Source organism: Marmota marmota, unplaced genomic scaffold, assembly GCF_001458135.2.
Source record: "Marmota marmota marmota unplaced genomic scaffold, marMar, whole genome shotgun sequence".
Classification (NCBI taxonomy): Eukaryota; Metazoa; Chordata; class Mammalia; order Rodentia; family Sciuridae; genus Marmota; species Marmota marmota.
This window is the reverse complement of record NW_025999880.1, coordinates 4,172,048-4,185,514: the sequence shown is the minus strand read 5'-3', so window position 1 is coordinate 4,185,514 and position 13,467 is coordinate 4,172,048. Positions and strand designations below refer to the sequence as shown.

Sequence of the window (13,467 nt, the reverse complement as noted above, 5' to 3'; positions counted from 1 at the left end):
GAAAAAAAAAAAAAAATTAAAAGGTCTGAACCACTTCACATCCTAGTCACCAGCAGCAAACTGCTCTGATATAAAATCAGGAAGTTATAAAATCAGAGGAATTCAAAACAACAAAGTTACTTCTAGAACCAAAAGCTCAATTGGTCAATTAATTTTATTTTATGTTTTAGAAATTCTTTTCTACGTTTGTTGTTAAATAGGGGTTACATACACAGAGCACAAAACTCAGAAGATGCAAGAGTATACAGTGAAAAAGAAAGGCCTTTCCTATCTTTGACTCAGCTACCAAATTGTCCCTCTACAAAAACAAACACCACTACCAATTTCTTTTTTTTTTTTTTTCTTTTGGGTTCGGAGGATTGAACTCAGGGGCACTCAAATACTGAGCCACACCCCCAGCCCTATTTTATATTTTATTTAGAGACAGGGTCTCACTGAGTTGCTTAGCACCTCGCTTTTTTGCTGAGGCTGGCTTTCAATTCATGATCATCCTGCCTCAGCCTCCTGAGCTTTTGGGATTATAGATGTGTGCAACTGCACTCAGCACCCATTTCTTGTATAATGGGGTGGAATAATTCTCTGTTTGCTCCTTCACTTTTTCTGGGACCTGAGAGACTTTACAATATAGACCATCTCAGTGATCCCTGACCATGGAGCTTTGTAGCTAAAAATCAGAGTAAGGGAGACAGGTTCTACAGGGGCTTTCTTTAGGCTGCTTGGGTGTTTCAAGGGAAGCTTCTACTCCTGCCAAAGAGCCCTTTAGGGTCTCCAAGTTCTGATAAACTGTTATTCCTCCCAATCCCTTCAGAGTGGGAAGGAAACTCCGCTCTTGCAAGCCTCACAATACTACCTGATCCTTTGTTTTTCTACGTCCTGCTCATACCTTATCTTAAACTTCAGATTCTCTTAATTTGAGTATATAATTTGTTTTCTACTAGGTCAAAAGCAGGGCCTAACACATGCTAGGCTAGCACTCTACAATTGAGTTATATCCCAGCTCAAAACAGTCTTTACATACATGTATAGATATATAAGTATGTATATAATTCATATATATATATATATATATATATATACATATATATATGCTTCCATGTATAATTAGACATATATTTTATAAGGACATTTTGATTAATTTTAACTTTTTTCCTTATTTATTTTTTGAGATGGTGGTCACACTATGTTGCCCAGGCTGCCCTTGAACTTTTAAGCTCAAGCTGCCCGGGCCTCCCTAGCAGCTGGGACTGTAGGTATTTGCTACCATGCCCCACCAAAAAAGTATATATATTTTAATCATTCATGGAAGCATCCTATAAACACTGTTTTGCATATACTTCTACATTTATTTTAATGTTGTATTCTTTGTGTATATGGGGAGGGGGACACTTGGGATTGAACTCGGGGCACTCAACCACTGAGCTACATCCCCAGCCATTTTTCTTTTTTTAAAATATTTGTTTTTTAGTTGTAGTTGGACACAATACCTTTATTTTATTTATTTTTTATGTGGTGCTGAGGGTCGAACCCAGGGCCTTGCACGTGCTGGGCAAACGCTCTATCTCTAAGCCACAGCCCCAGCCCTTCCCCAGTCCTTTTTTGTGTTTTATTTTAAAGACAGGGTATCACTGAGTTGCTTAGCGCCTCATGGTTGCTGAGGCTGGCTTTGCACTCGCGATCCACCTGCCTCAGCCTCCTGAGCCTCTGGGATTACAGGCGTGCGCCACCATGCTCAGCGCCTTTTACCCTATTTACCAGTACTTTGAATGTACTATATTCTTCTGATTAAGTATTTTCCTCTCTGGGATGAACTCCCCCCATCATCTCCCTCCATCTGGAAAGTCTTAATTCATTCTTTGGTGACTAATTATCATTCCCCAAGACTAGCTGTTCAATCTCAGAGCACACTTCATTGTTCTTCCTTTAAGTGTTATTTTGTATGGTTTCAAGTGTGTCTGTGAACGTTTAATGTCTGTCTGCGAGGTCACAGACAGGGCTCCCACCATACTCAGTGCCTAGCAAATATCACATACAAAATGAATGAAGAAGTGAAATGAAGAAAGTTATGACAATTGAGAAAATATTATAAACTGCATGGTACATTGAGAAAGCATTCGTTATTTATTAGCTATTATTTTAATGACTTTCTGCCACAAGAATCAAATTAATGTATTATTCATTTGCAAAATGTAACGTCTTCTTCCAGATTGTCTCAGAAAATTCTTGTCCAAGCTGTGGTCAAACATGTTACAGGAGTGGTAAACTTACAAAGGAGCCTGCCAGTGATGTAATCACCTTGGAGGAATCCCCAGCTGTACCTCCTTCCACACTACCACAGCTGGCCAGCCATCCTCCTCCACCTCCACCTCTACCTCCTCCTCCTCCACCTCCTCCTCTGCCTCCTCAACCACCCCCACTAGCACCTTTGCTGCTCAGAAAATCTGGCCTCACTCAAGCACTTCAGGTAGGAAGTAATCTAGTCATGGTGAGTTTTGGTCAGCATGTAATATAGGAGTAAAGCCTCCGTGGCCTTTTAAGGCTGAGCTAAATGCTTAAACCGAAGGTTATAGTTGTTCTGACTCCATATCTTCACTATGTTAAATAGTTTATTTGTTTTGGAGACTGGGTCTTACTGTGTTGACCAAACTGGTCTTGAACTTATGGACTCAAGCAATTTTGCCTCAAACCTTTTGAGTAGCTGGGACTACCCACCATCATGCCAGCTAATGAATTTTTTTTCCAATATTTTTTTTTTAGTTGTAGATGGACTCAATACTTTTATGTTATTTATTTATTTTTATGTGGTGCTGAGGATCAAACCCAGTGCCTCACAGGTGCTAGGCCAGCACTGAGTCACAACCCCAGCCTCAGCCCCAGCCCTTTTTAAAAATTATTTTATTTTGAGACAATTTCTCACCAAGTTGCCAAGAGTGATCTCAAACTTGTGATCCTGCTGTCTCAGCCTCCAGAAAAGCTGGGATTATAGGTGTATACCACCACATCTGGCTAATGCCTTACACTTCTATGAATATTTTTCAAATTAGCATCCTTAAGTACTGAAAATAGGATCATTCTTGCTTACGTGGAAAGAATTTGATAGGTTCCTAGGGTAAATGAGAGGTAACTTTTAATTGTTTTTTTTTTCTTTTTGATACTGAGCTACATCCTCAGCCCTTTTGATTTATTTATTTATTTTATTTTGAGACAGGGTCTCCCTAAGTTGTTTAGGGCCCTGCTAAGTTGCTGGGGTTTGCCTCAAATTGCAATCCTTCTGCCTTAGCCTTTGGAGTCTCCGGAAGTAAAAATGTGTACCACAGTGCTGGGCTTAACTCTGAATCTTTGAAATCTGGATTTGAATTTACATTTCACTAGATATTCTGATTCTAATTTAAATTCTATCTTCATGTATTTAAAGACTGGACCATTAAAAAAAGATGGACCTTTGCAGATAACAGTTAAAGATCTTCTGACTGTGAAATTAAAGAAGACACAGAATATTGATGAAAGGAAGAAGGTAAAGTAGCGTTGACCATATACATGGTCTTTCTCCTTTCAACCTGGTTGTCCCTGTATGGAAAATAATCATGTGCCCTATCTGTAGAAGTTATTCCAAATTAAATATGTGCTGTTTTAGTAGATTTGAATCCTAAACAAAATGTATAGATCTCAAATTTATTTAATTAGACAGTTTTATCACCAACCATTAATCCGAAGAGGTAAAGACATACTTTGAAGCTTTGGAATAAAAATTGAGTAGAGAAGTGGGTATGTCTTGGCACTTAGATAAATGGTGTTTAAGCATGTTTACATTTTGAATTACATTTGAAAATATGTATTTAATAATGTCTAATTTTATGATTAAAGCTTGTACCACCACCAAAGGCACGGAATCCACTGGTTACTGTCTCTGACTTGCAGCGTGTTACCCTGAAACCAAACTCCAAAGCATTATCAACTCGAGTTACAAATGTTCTAATGTAAGGAACTACATACACAGCATTATACTCTATGGCTACTTAAAAGTGATTTTTTTTTTTTTTTGGTGGGGGAGGCAGGTACTGGGGATTAAACCTAGGGGACACTTTACCACGGAGCCACATCTTCAACCCTTCTTTTTTATTCTGAGACAGGGTCTTGCTAAGTTGCTTAGGGCCTCAGTAAATGGCTAAGGCTGGTCTTGAATTCGCAATCCTCCTGCCCCAGCTTCCTGAGTCACTGGATTACAGGCATGTGCCACCACTCTTGGCTTAAAAGTGATTTTTTAAAAATATTTTTTAGTTGTTGATGGACCTTTTATTTATTTATTTATTTATTTGTTTATATGTGATGCTGATAATTGAACCCAGTGCCTCACATATGCTAGGCAAGCACTGTACCACAGGAAAAACCTCACTTTGAGTCTTTCAACTCCTGTCTTATTAATGATCCTATCATTGGAGATAGTTGCTGTTAACATGCTAATATGCTGTTTTATCATTCTAGCCCCCGCTTTTTTTGTCTTTATTTATTTATTTTTAATTTTTTTTTTGTAGTTGTAGTTGAACACAATAACTGTTTATTTATATGTGGTGCTGAGGATCAAATCCAGGATCTTGCATGTGCGGGGCAAGCGCTCTACCGCTGAGCCATAACCCCAGCCCCATAAATTTTATTTATTTTATTCATTTTAGTTGCTGACAAACTTTTATTTTTTATTTATATATGGTGCTGAGAATCAAACCTAGTGCCTCACACATTCAAGACAAGTGCTCTACCACTGAGCCACAACCCAAGTCCCTTTTTTTTTTTTTGTCTTTTTTTCTGGATATACACTCTATTGCCTCCATTTCAAGATACCATTACAAGATATATCATTAATTTAATGACAGATTTGGGGAGTTGGGGAAGTAGCTAGTTGTAAAGCACTTGTATAGTATGTGTGAAGTTCTAGGTTCCATCCCCAGAAAAACTATCAAGAAATTTTAAAACAAACTGATTTCAGAAATAATAAAATATAAAAATTAGCATATCTAGAATCAAGAAAACAGGAGACCCACACCTGTAATCCTAGTAACTCAGGAGTCTGAGACAGAATTGCAAATTTGAGACCAGCACCAACAATTTAGGGAGGCCCTATTCAATTACAGGAGGCCCCTGTCTCAGAATTTTTTTAAAAAAGGGGAGGGGATTGAGGGGAGGCTGGAGGTTTGATTCAGTGGTTAAGTGCCCCCGTACCCCGCCCCCCAAAAAAGGGATGTGTATGTGTACTGAATATAATCATATTATAGATATAGTTACAGCTTTTCCCATTTAAGATGTCATATTATTAAAAAGTAGCTTAAGGTCTAGGGATATAGCTCAGTGATAGAGTACTTGCCTTGCATGTGCAAGGCCCTGGGTTCAATCCCCAGTACCACAAAAAAAAAAAAAAAAAAAATCAAATAATAATAAAAATAATATTAAAATATCATTTTGACTTCTTCAAACTATGTAGTTCATTATATGTAAATTTCATACATAAAACTTTGTTTAAAGACATTTAGGTTGTTTGTGAGATTATTTTTTTAAAATATTTTTGGTTGTTAATGGACCTTTATTTTTATTTATTAATTTATATGTGGTGCTGAGAATAGAACCCAGTGCCTCACACATGCTAGGCAAGCACTCTACCACTGAGCCACAACCTCAGCCCTGTGAGGTTATTTTGTTTTGTTTTGGTTTGGTTTTGGTTTTGGCCAGTACTGGGGATTGAACCCAGGGCCTCATGCATGTAAGGCAAGCACTTTATTATTTAGCTACTTCCCTACTCCTTTTTACTTTTTTCCCCTTTGAGATAGGATCTTGCTAAATTGCCTAGGCTGGCCTTGAACTTGTAATCTTTCTGCCTCAACCTCCCAAGTATCAGGTATTATAAGTGTGCATCACCACTTCTGACTATGCTTTCTAATTTCTCTAATTCTTCAGTGAACATTTTTGTCCATAACTTGTATGCATAGTTGAATTTTTCCCTTGGATGGATTCTTACAGATGTAGTTACTGGGTCAAGAAGTATTACTGGGAAGTGGGGCTATAGCTCAGTGATAGAGCTCTTGAATAGTATGTATGAGGATCTGGGTTCAAATCTCAGTACTTGCCACCCGCCCCCTATCCTCACCCCCAAAAAAGTGTTACTTATTAAAATGGCTACATGTTATCACCTTACACTGTCATTAGCATATACTGCTGTTTTGTTTTGTTTTGTTTTGTTTTATGGTACTTGGGATTGAATCCAGGACCTTGCTGCTCTTTACATTATCCAGTATGTCCTTGAACTTCCTGTTTTAGCTTCCCAAGTGGCTGGGATTACAGGCGTGTGACTCTACTGCTGTTTTTTGTTGTTTTTTCGTAATGAGAACTGAATCAAGGGGTGTTTAACCACTCAGACACATTCCCAATCATTTTTCTTTTTTGTTTTGAGACAGAGTCTCACTAAGTTGCTGAGGCTGACCTCAAATTTGGTGATCCTCCAGCCTCAATTTCCTGAGCGGTTGGGTTTACAGGAGCATGCCACTATGTCCAGCTCTATTGCTGTTTTTTAATGTAGTAAATAGAACTCCTTTCTAGGTTGCCTATAAAAATTTCTTCTTTGCTTTAGGAAAAGTGATAAAATCTGTCAAGTTCTAACGTTTTATATCTTTATTTTATCAGTACTCCTGGTAAAAGCCAGATAGATCTGCGGAAACTGCTTAGAAAAGTTGATGTAGAGAGGTAATGCATTCTTTATGCTTTCTAAATCCATTTGAAAAATGTATATAAAGCACAGCTCCTAATATTTTCAATACCTTTGTAGAAGCCCAGGTGGAACTCCTCTAACCAATAAAGAAAATATGGAAACAGGAACTGGACTGACCCCAGTGATGACCCGTGCATTGAGGAGAAAGTTTCAGGTAAGCCTTTAAGGAAAAAAATAACAAACAGCTGGGGATATACTATGCTCAGTGGTAGACTGCTTCCCTAGCATGCATGAGGCCCTGGGTTCAATCCCCAGCACTAATAATCATAATCATAATCATAATTCATTTATAATCACAATATATAAGTACCCTTTTTATTTTTTTATGTTTTTTTAATATTTATTTTTTAGTTGTAGTTGGACACAGTATCTTCATTTATTTATTTTTATGTGGTGCTGCTGATCGAACCCAGGCCTCACACATGCTAAGTGAGCGCTATACCGCTGAGCCCAACAATTTTTTAACATATATATATTTTTAGTTGTTGATGGACCTCTTTTTTTTTATTTAAAAAAAATTTTTTAAGGTGTTGATGGACCTTTATTTTAACTTATTTATTTATATGAGAGGCTGAGAATTGAACCCAGTGCCTCACACATGCTAGGCAAGTGCTCTACCACTGAGCCATATCCCCAGTCCCTAAAGAACCATTTTTACATTTCTTTTTCTTTTCTTTCTTTCTTTTTCTTTTTTGCAACACTAGGGATATAACCCAGGACCTTGAGCATGCTAGGCAAGTGCTATACCACTAAGGTATATCCCCAACCCTAAAGTAATGATAATTGTTGTGGTATCTTATGCTTTGCTAAGCATTTTAAAATTTAAGCTGCATAAAATTCTTTGAGGATGAAAAGAAAAAAGATTCTGGGAGATGTAGCCAGGTTTATCTTCTACTCTGTCAATGAATGCCTGGTTATACCAGCTCTTTACTAAGTATCAGGTACTTTCTATAAGCCAAGCACTGTACTGGAGTACTGGGGCGATAGGATAAGCAAAAGCAGACACAGACTCGCTGTCTTGGAGTTTTCAAGCTAGTGAGAAAAAAATAGACATTAATCAAATAATTCCATATTTATATAATTGTGTACAACAGTAAATGTCATGAAAGAAAGGATCTTTGTTCCGTGGGAACCAGTAGAAGAACCTGATCTAGTATGGATGATCTAGGAAGGATTCCTTAGGAAGTGATGATGCTTGAGATGAGAGTTGAAGGATGCAGAAGTATTAACCAGGAAGGGGTGGGCTTACCATGAATGTCAGAAAGGAGAAAGGTCCGGGCTCAGAGAATTGCATGCATATGGGTCCCATGGGTGACAGGATCATGTCCTATCCAAGGAACTAAAAACTATCCACTATGACTACAACACATGGAAAGAGTCTGAAAAATTGGGAAAAGACAAGAATGGAGATGTAGATGGGAGTCATACCATGCAGGATTGACAGATAAGGGTTTGACAGTTTTCATCCTTGTCAGCTATATGTATGACCCACACACCAAAATAAAAACAAACAAAAAAATCAGTGCCTTGGGCTGGGGTTGTGGCTCAGTGATAGAGTGCTTGCCTAGCATGCATGAGGCACTGGGTTCGATCCTCAGCACCACATAAAACTTAAGAATAAATATTTAAAAAAAAAATCAGTACCTTGGCTGGGAATATAGCTCATTGGTAAAGTGCTTGACTGTACGCATGAGGCCCTGGTTTTGATTTCAAGTACCACATACACAGAAAAAGAATCAGTGTCTTTTGTGGGACAATTGTTATAAAACAAAGTTTATTCTGTAATACTTTATCATAATGAATTGTATCTCTTTGGTAAAAATAAACTTTGTAAATATTTCAATTATCAGATGAGATACAAAATCTAGACATTTATAAGTTGTTTTTTGTTGTTTTGGTTTTTGGTACTGGGTATTGAACCCAGGGACATTTTTACCAATGAGCTACAACCCCCATCCCTTTTTATTTTTTTATTTTGAGACAGGGTCTTGTTAAGTTGCTTAGGTCCTTGCTAAGTTGCTCAAGCTGGCCTGGAACTTGCAATCCTCCTACCTTAGCCTCTCAAGTCACTGAGATTACAGATGTGCACCACTGTGCCCAGTTGTAAGTTTGTTTTGTTTTGTTTTGTTTTTTGGGTACCAGGGATTGAACTCAGGGATACTCCACCACTGAGCCACATCCACAGCCCTATTTTGTATTTTATTTAGAGACAAGGTTGCTTAGGGCCTCACTTTTTCTGAGGCTGGCTTTGAACTCATGATCCTCCTGCCTCAGCCCCCCATGCTGTTATTTTTAATACGAGCAAAACTAGCAATTGGTTTACCTCTTGCTAATCAACTTAGTTCTTCTGGGCACTCCATGGCCTTCATTGGAGATGTGGCCCACATTCCCTTCTCCATGTAGAGCATCCAGTAGGGGTCTTCCCCGTATCACAGCATTCAAAAATTATGAGGGAAAGCCAGCTGCAGTGGCACACCACTATAATCCCAGCAGCTCGGGAGGCTGAGGCAGTGGATCATAAGTTCAAAGCCAGCCTCAACAACTTAGTGAGGCCCTAAGCAACTCAGTGAGACCCTGCCTCTAAATAAAATACAAAATAGGGCTGGGGATGTGGCTCAGTAGTTGAGTACCCCTGAGTTCAATCCTTGGTACCAAAAACAAAAATTATGAGGGGAGGTGGGACAGGAGGATCACAAGTTCAAAGCCAGCCTTAGCAACTTAGCAAGGCCCTAAGCAACTCAGTGAGACCCTGTCTCAAAATAAAAAATAATAGGGCCTGGGGATATAGCTCAGTTGGTAGAATGCTTGCCTTGCATGCACAAGGCCCTAGGTTCAATCCCCAGCACCACCAAAAAATAAATAAATAAATAGATAGATAAATATAAAAATAATAAAGGGCTGGGGATGTAGCTCAGTGGTTAAGTGCCCCTGGGTTCAATCCCTGTTACTGAAAAATATTAAAATTAAGTTATACTTCATGTATGTATAATGTGTCAAAATATACTCTATTCTGTATATCTAAAAAGAACAAATAAAATAATTTTTCAAAAATAAAAAAAATACATTATGAGGGGAAGGGGCAAAGGGAAAAGGACTTAACCCCTTCCTTTCTCTGTTTAGTTATGGGATGCTTCATGCCTCTGCCTTACCCAATAACTAATACAATATGTTGGGAACTATGGAAACAAAAATATATAATAATAATAAACTCATATATTAGGCAACAACAATAAAATCACAGATAAGACCTATGCCATATGTAGTGCTACCAAAAATCCACTTAGTAGGCAGATGCCTCATAAATATTACTGTAAAACATAGAATGACTTTTCCTACCCAGCCCTTAGATTCCTTTTTCCTTTAACTCTAAAGCAACGCTATCAGTTATGTTTTGCTTTTGACTACCAGTAACAATAATTTGATCACAGTGGCTTAATCAGATAAGGGTTTGTTTTTCTTAGTATTCTTTTGGGAAGTAGGAAGTCCACACTTAATACAGCAGATTCATCATGTCATCCCTGCTCTTCAATCCTTAATGTGTGTGTTTTGGTGTTTGTTTGTTTGTTTGTGGTGCTGGGGATTGAACCCAGGGCCTTAGGCTTGCAAGGCAAGCATTCTTCCAACTAAGCTATATCCCCAGCCCAATGTGTGTTTTTTATCCTTGTGGTTCAGAATGGCTAGAGTCTCATGTCCACATTTCAGGCAAGACAAGGAGAAAGGCCCAGATCAGAAAGGTGTACTAAGCTATTCTCATCACTTTGAAGAGGCCTCATCCAGGAACTTTTATGGTTATATCAAAAAGCTGGGAAAGACTGGTTTTTAGAATTTGGATGTAATGCTGCCCTGCAAAAACAACAACAAACAAACAAAACAACAATAAAACAGGGTTTTGTTAATGAGGAAGAAGAGTTGTGTTGGGCTACAGGAACATAATTCACATTATAATTTTTTTTTTTTAATAGCTGGCTCACCCTAGAAGCCCGACTCAAACTCTGCCACTTTCTACAAGCAACTTTGATGAACAAAATTGATACCAACTCTGCCAACTCCATGTGGTGACCCATAAAGTATACAGATAAAATTACCCAAATCTTTTTTAATGTAGTTAAGTATGTGTAAATATACTAATGTAATTCCATTTTCAGAATTACAGTATGTGTGGAGACTACACATACAATGGTATAAAGTATTTGGATATTTCCTAGTTTGCATGATGGTTAGAGAGAACCAGATGGGAAAATGCAGTCTTCAAAATGGTGTTTATCCTGCAATTGCCCAATTTAGGTTAGAGAGGTTGTTCACATTTAACTAGTTAACTCAAGTTTATACTGTATAGTTTTAGTTATAACATTAAGAAAATAAGTATGGTTCTTGTTCATCCTCTTTATTTGTGGCAACTAAAAATTATTTCAGCCTGTAAGGTTCATACATTTATTGCTATAAACTTGATCTATAAAAAAAAAAAAAACCTTCTGGGTTTCTTTCTTCTTCTTCTTCTTCTTCTTTTTTTTTTTTTTTTTTTTGATACCAGGGATTAAACCCAGAGGTGCTTAACCACTGAGCCACATCCCTAGTCCTTTTTATTTTCTATTTTTTTAAAAATATATATATTAGTTGTAAAGGGGCACAACAGCTTTATTTTGTTTATTTAGGTTTTTTGTTTTTTTTTTAAATGTGATGCTGGGGATGGAACCCAGTGCCTCACACATGCTATGCAAGTGCTGTACCATTGAGCCACAACCCCAGCCTTTTATTTTCTACTTTGACACAGGGTGTCACTAAATTGCTGAGGCTGGCCTTGAACTTGGAAACTTTCTGCTTTAAGCTCCCAAACCACTGGAATTATAGGCATGTGCCATTGTGCCCAGCTCCAGATTTTATTTCTACAGATACAAAATAGACCATCTCCCATCCAAAGACAACTATTTTCCAAAAGAATGTGAAGCAAAACACCCAATGTGACCTTAAATATTAGAGTGTACCACTGGGCTTTATAGCACACACCTATAATCCCAGCATTTTGGGAGGCTAAGGCAGGAGAGCTGAAGTTTGAGGCAGCCTCTGCAACTTACCAAGTCCCTCTCTCAAAATAAAAAAAATAAAAATTAAAAGAACTGAGGATGTAGCCCCGTGGTAAAGCATTCTTGGATTCAATCCCCAGTTCAAGAACATAAAAAAATAAAATAAAATAAAATTAGGGCTGGGACTGTAGCTCAGTGGCAGAGCATAAAAATAAACAAAATAAAGGCATTCTGTCTATCTACAACTACAGAAATTTTTTTAAAAATACAATGTATCATTTATAGCACCTTAGGTAGGTAGTTCTAACTAACGCACAGAAATCTGAGGTATTCCTTATTTTTGTTTTTGTTTTTGTTTCTTTTCTTGGTGCTGGAGATTGAACACAGCATCTTACATTTATTAAGCATGTTGTCTACCACTGAGCTACATCCCCAGTCCTTCTGTTCCTTGCTTTTATATCTGCTGTCTGCTTATGTATATAACTATACTTTTTTTGGGGTGTGTGTGTGTGTGTGTGTGTGTGGTGCTGGGGATTGAACCCAGGGCCTTGTTTATGTGAGGCAAGCACTCTACCAACTGAGCTATATCCCCAGCCCATATGTATATAACTAAATAAAAATTTCATGAAAACTTCAACATAAAAAAAAAAGAAAGAAAGAAAACTTCACTGTGAATCTTCAGCTTTCCACAATACCCTGCAAAGGATTCTTTGATGTCCCTGTCCCTGGTTCCCTGTCCTCACTAGTTTGTGTATTCAATAGTAGTAATAATGCACATCCCACTGTTTTTGTTTTTGTTTTGTTTTCCTTTCTTTCTTTCCAGTTTAGAGTTGTCAGATTTGGCAAAGAGGAATGCAAGAAACTCTGGGCTGGAAATGTAGTTCAGAAGTAGAGGGTTGCCAGGCAACCAGGTTAGGCCCTGGGTTCAATCCACAGCACTGAAAAACTAAACTTTTTTTTTTTTATTCATCATTTATCTAAAATTCACATTTAATTGAGCATCTTACATTTTACTTAGCAATCTTATTAGTCATTTCCATGCAAAGTTGTAGAGTATATTTGGGAGCCCCCAGTTTGCCAGATATGTCTGCTGTAGCTTCAGCCAGGATTCCCATCACATATGTGCTAAGTATCATGGAACAGAGAATTCTCATTATGGTGGGTTTGACTAAAGGCACAAAGGCACAGGATTAGCTTTTTTTTTTTTTCTTCCCCCTGTTCTGGGGATCAAACCCAGGGTCTTATACATGGTAGGCACTCTACACTGAGCTACATCCGCAGCCCCAGGAATACCTTTGATGCTGATATCCTCCTCTGTAGATCCCCCTCATCCATAGGAAGCAAGGATTTCAGATCTTCTCTGAACTTTCTAGTCTGACAGTAAGCAGCTATGGAAAAGATATCCTTGAAATATCCTCAAGTTAGCTTAGGCTAGAAAGATAATTTAGCAATTTCCCAGAAATGCCTCTATTTCCCCAGAAAAATATTGCTTTGAAATGCCAAATAAGAGTGTTAGAAAGTCACTAGACTGGAAAGCTGACCTGGGGACAATTTTTAGCACTTAAGAGGCAGTTCTCTGTTTATGAGACCTACATTTGTGTTTAAAGAACATTTATAAATTAAAACAGATAGTAAAGAGATAGCTATTTCTAGGAAAACTTTTTTGGTTTTGTTTTGGTTTTTGGTAATGGTGATTGA

At 37.8% G+C, this 13,467-nt stretch overlaps 1 protein-coding gene across 1 annotated transcript in view; it reads left to right on the top strand.

The window, feature by feature from the left end:
* Window positions 1-11,179, top strand: part of Prr11 (proline rich 11) — a 22,283-nt gene extending 11,104 nt beyond the window's left edge. The window contains exons 4-9 of the mRNA XM_015495786.2: window positions 2,155-2,461; window positions 3,413-3,511; window positions 3,862-3,974; window positions 6,664-6,723; window positions 6,806-6,902; window positions 10,711-11,179. Of these exons, the coding sequence (XP_015351272.1) occupies window positions 2,155-2,461; window positions 3,413-3,511; window positions 3,862-3,974; window positions 6,664-6,723; window positions 6,806-6,902; window positions 10,711-10,779 (745 nt within the window). The 3' untranslated portion in view covers window positions 10,780-11,179. The remainder of the gene's footprint in view (window positions 1-2,154; window positions 2,462-3,412; window positions 3,512-3,861; window positions 3,975-6,663; window positions 6,724-6,805; window positions 6,903-10,710) is intronic.
* Window positions 11,180-13,467: the final 2,288 nt, after the last annotated feature.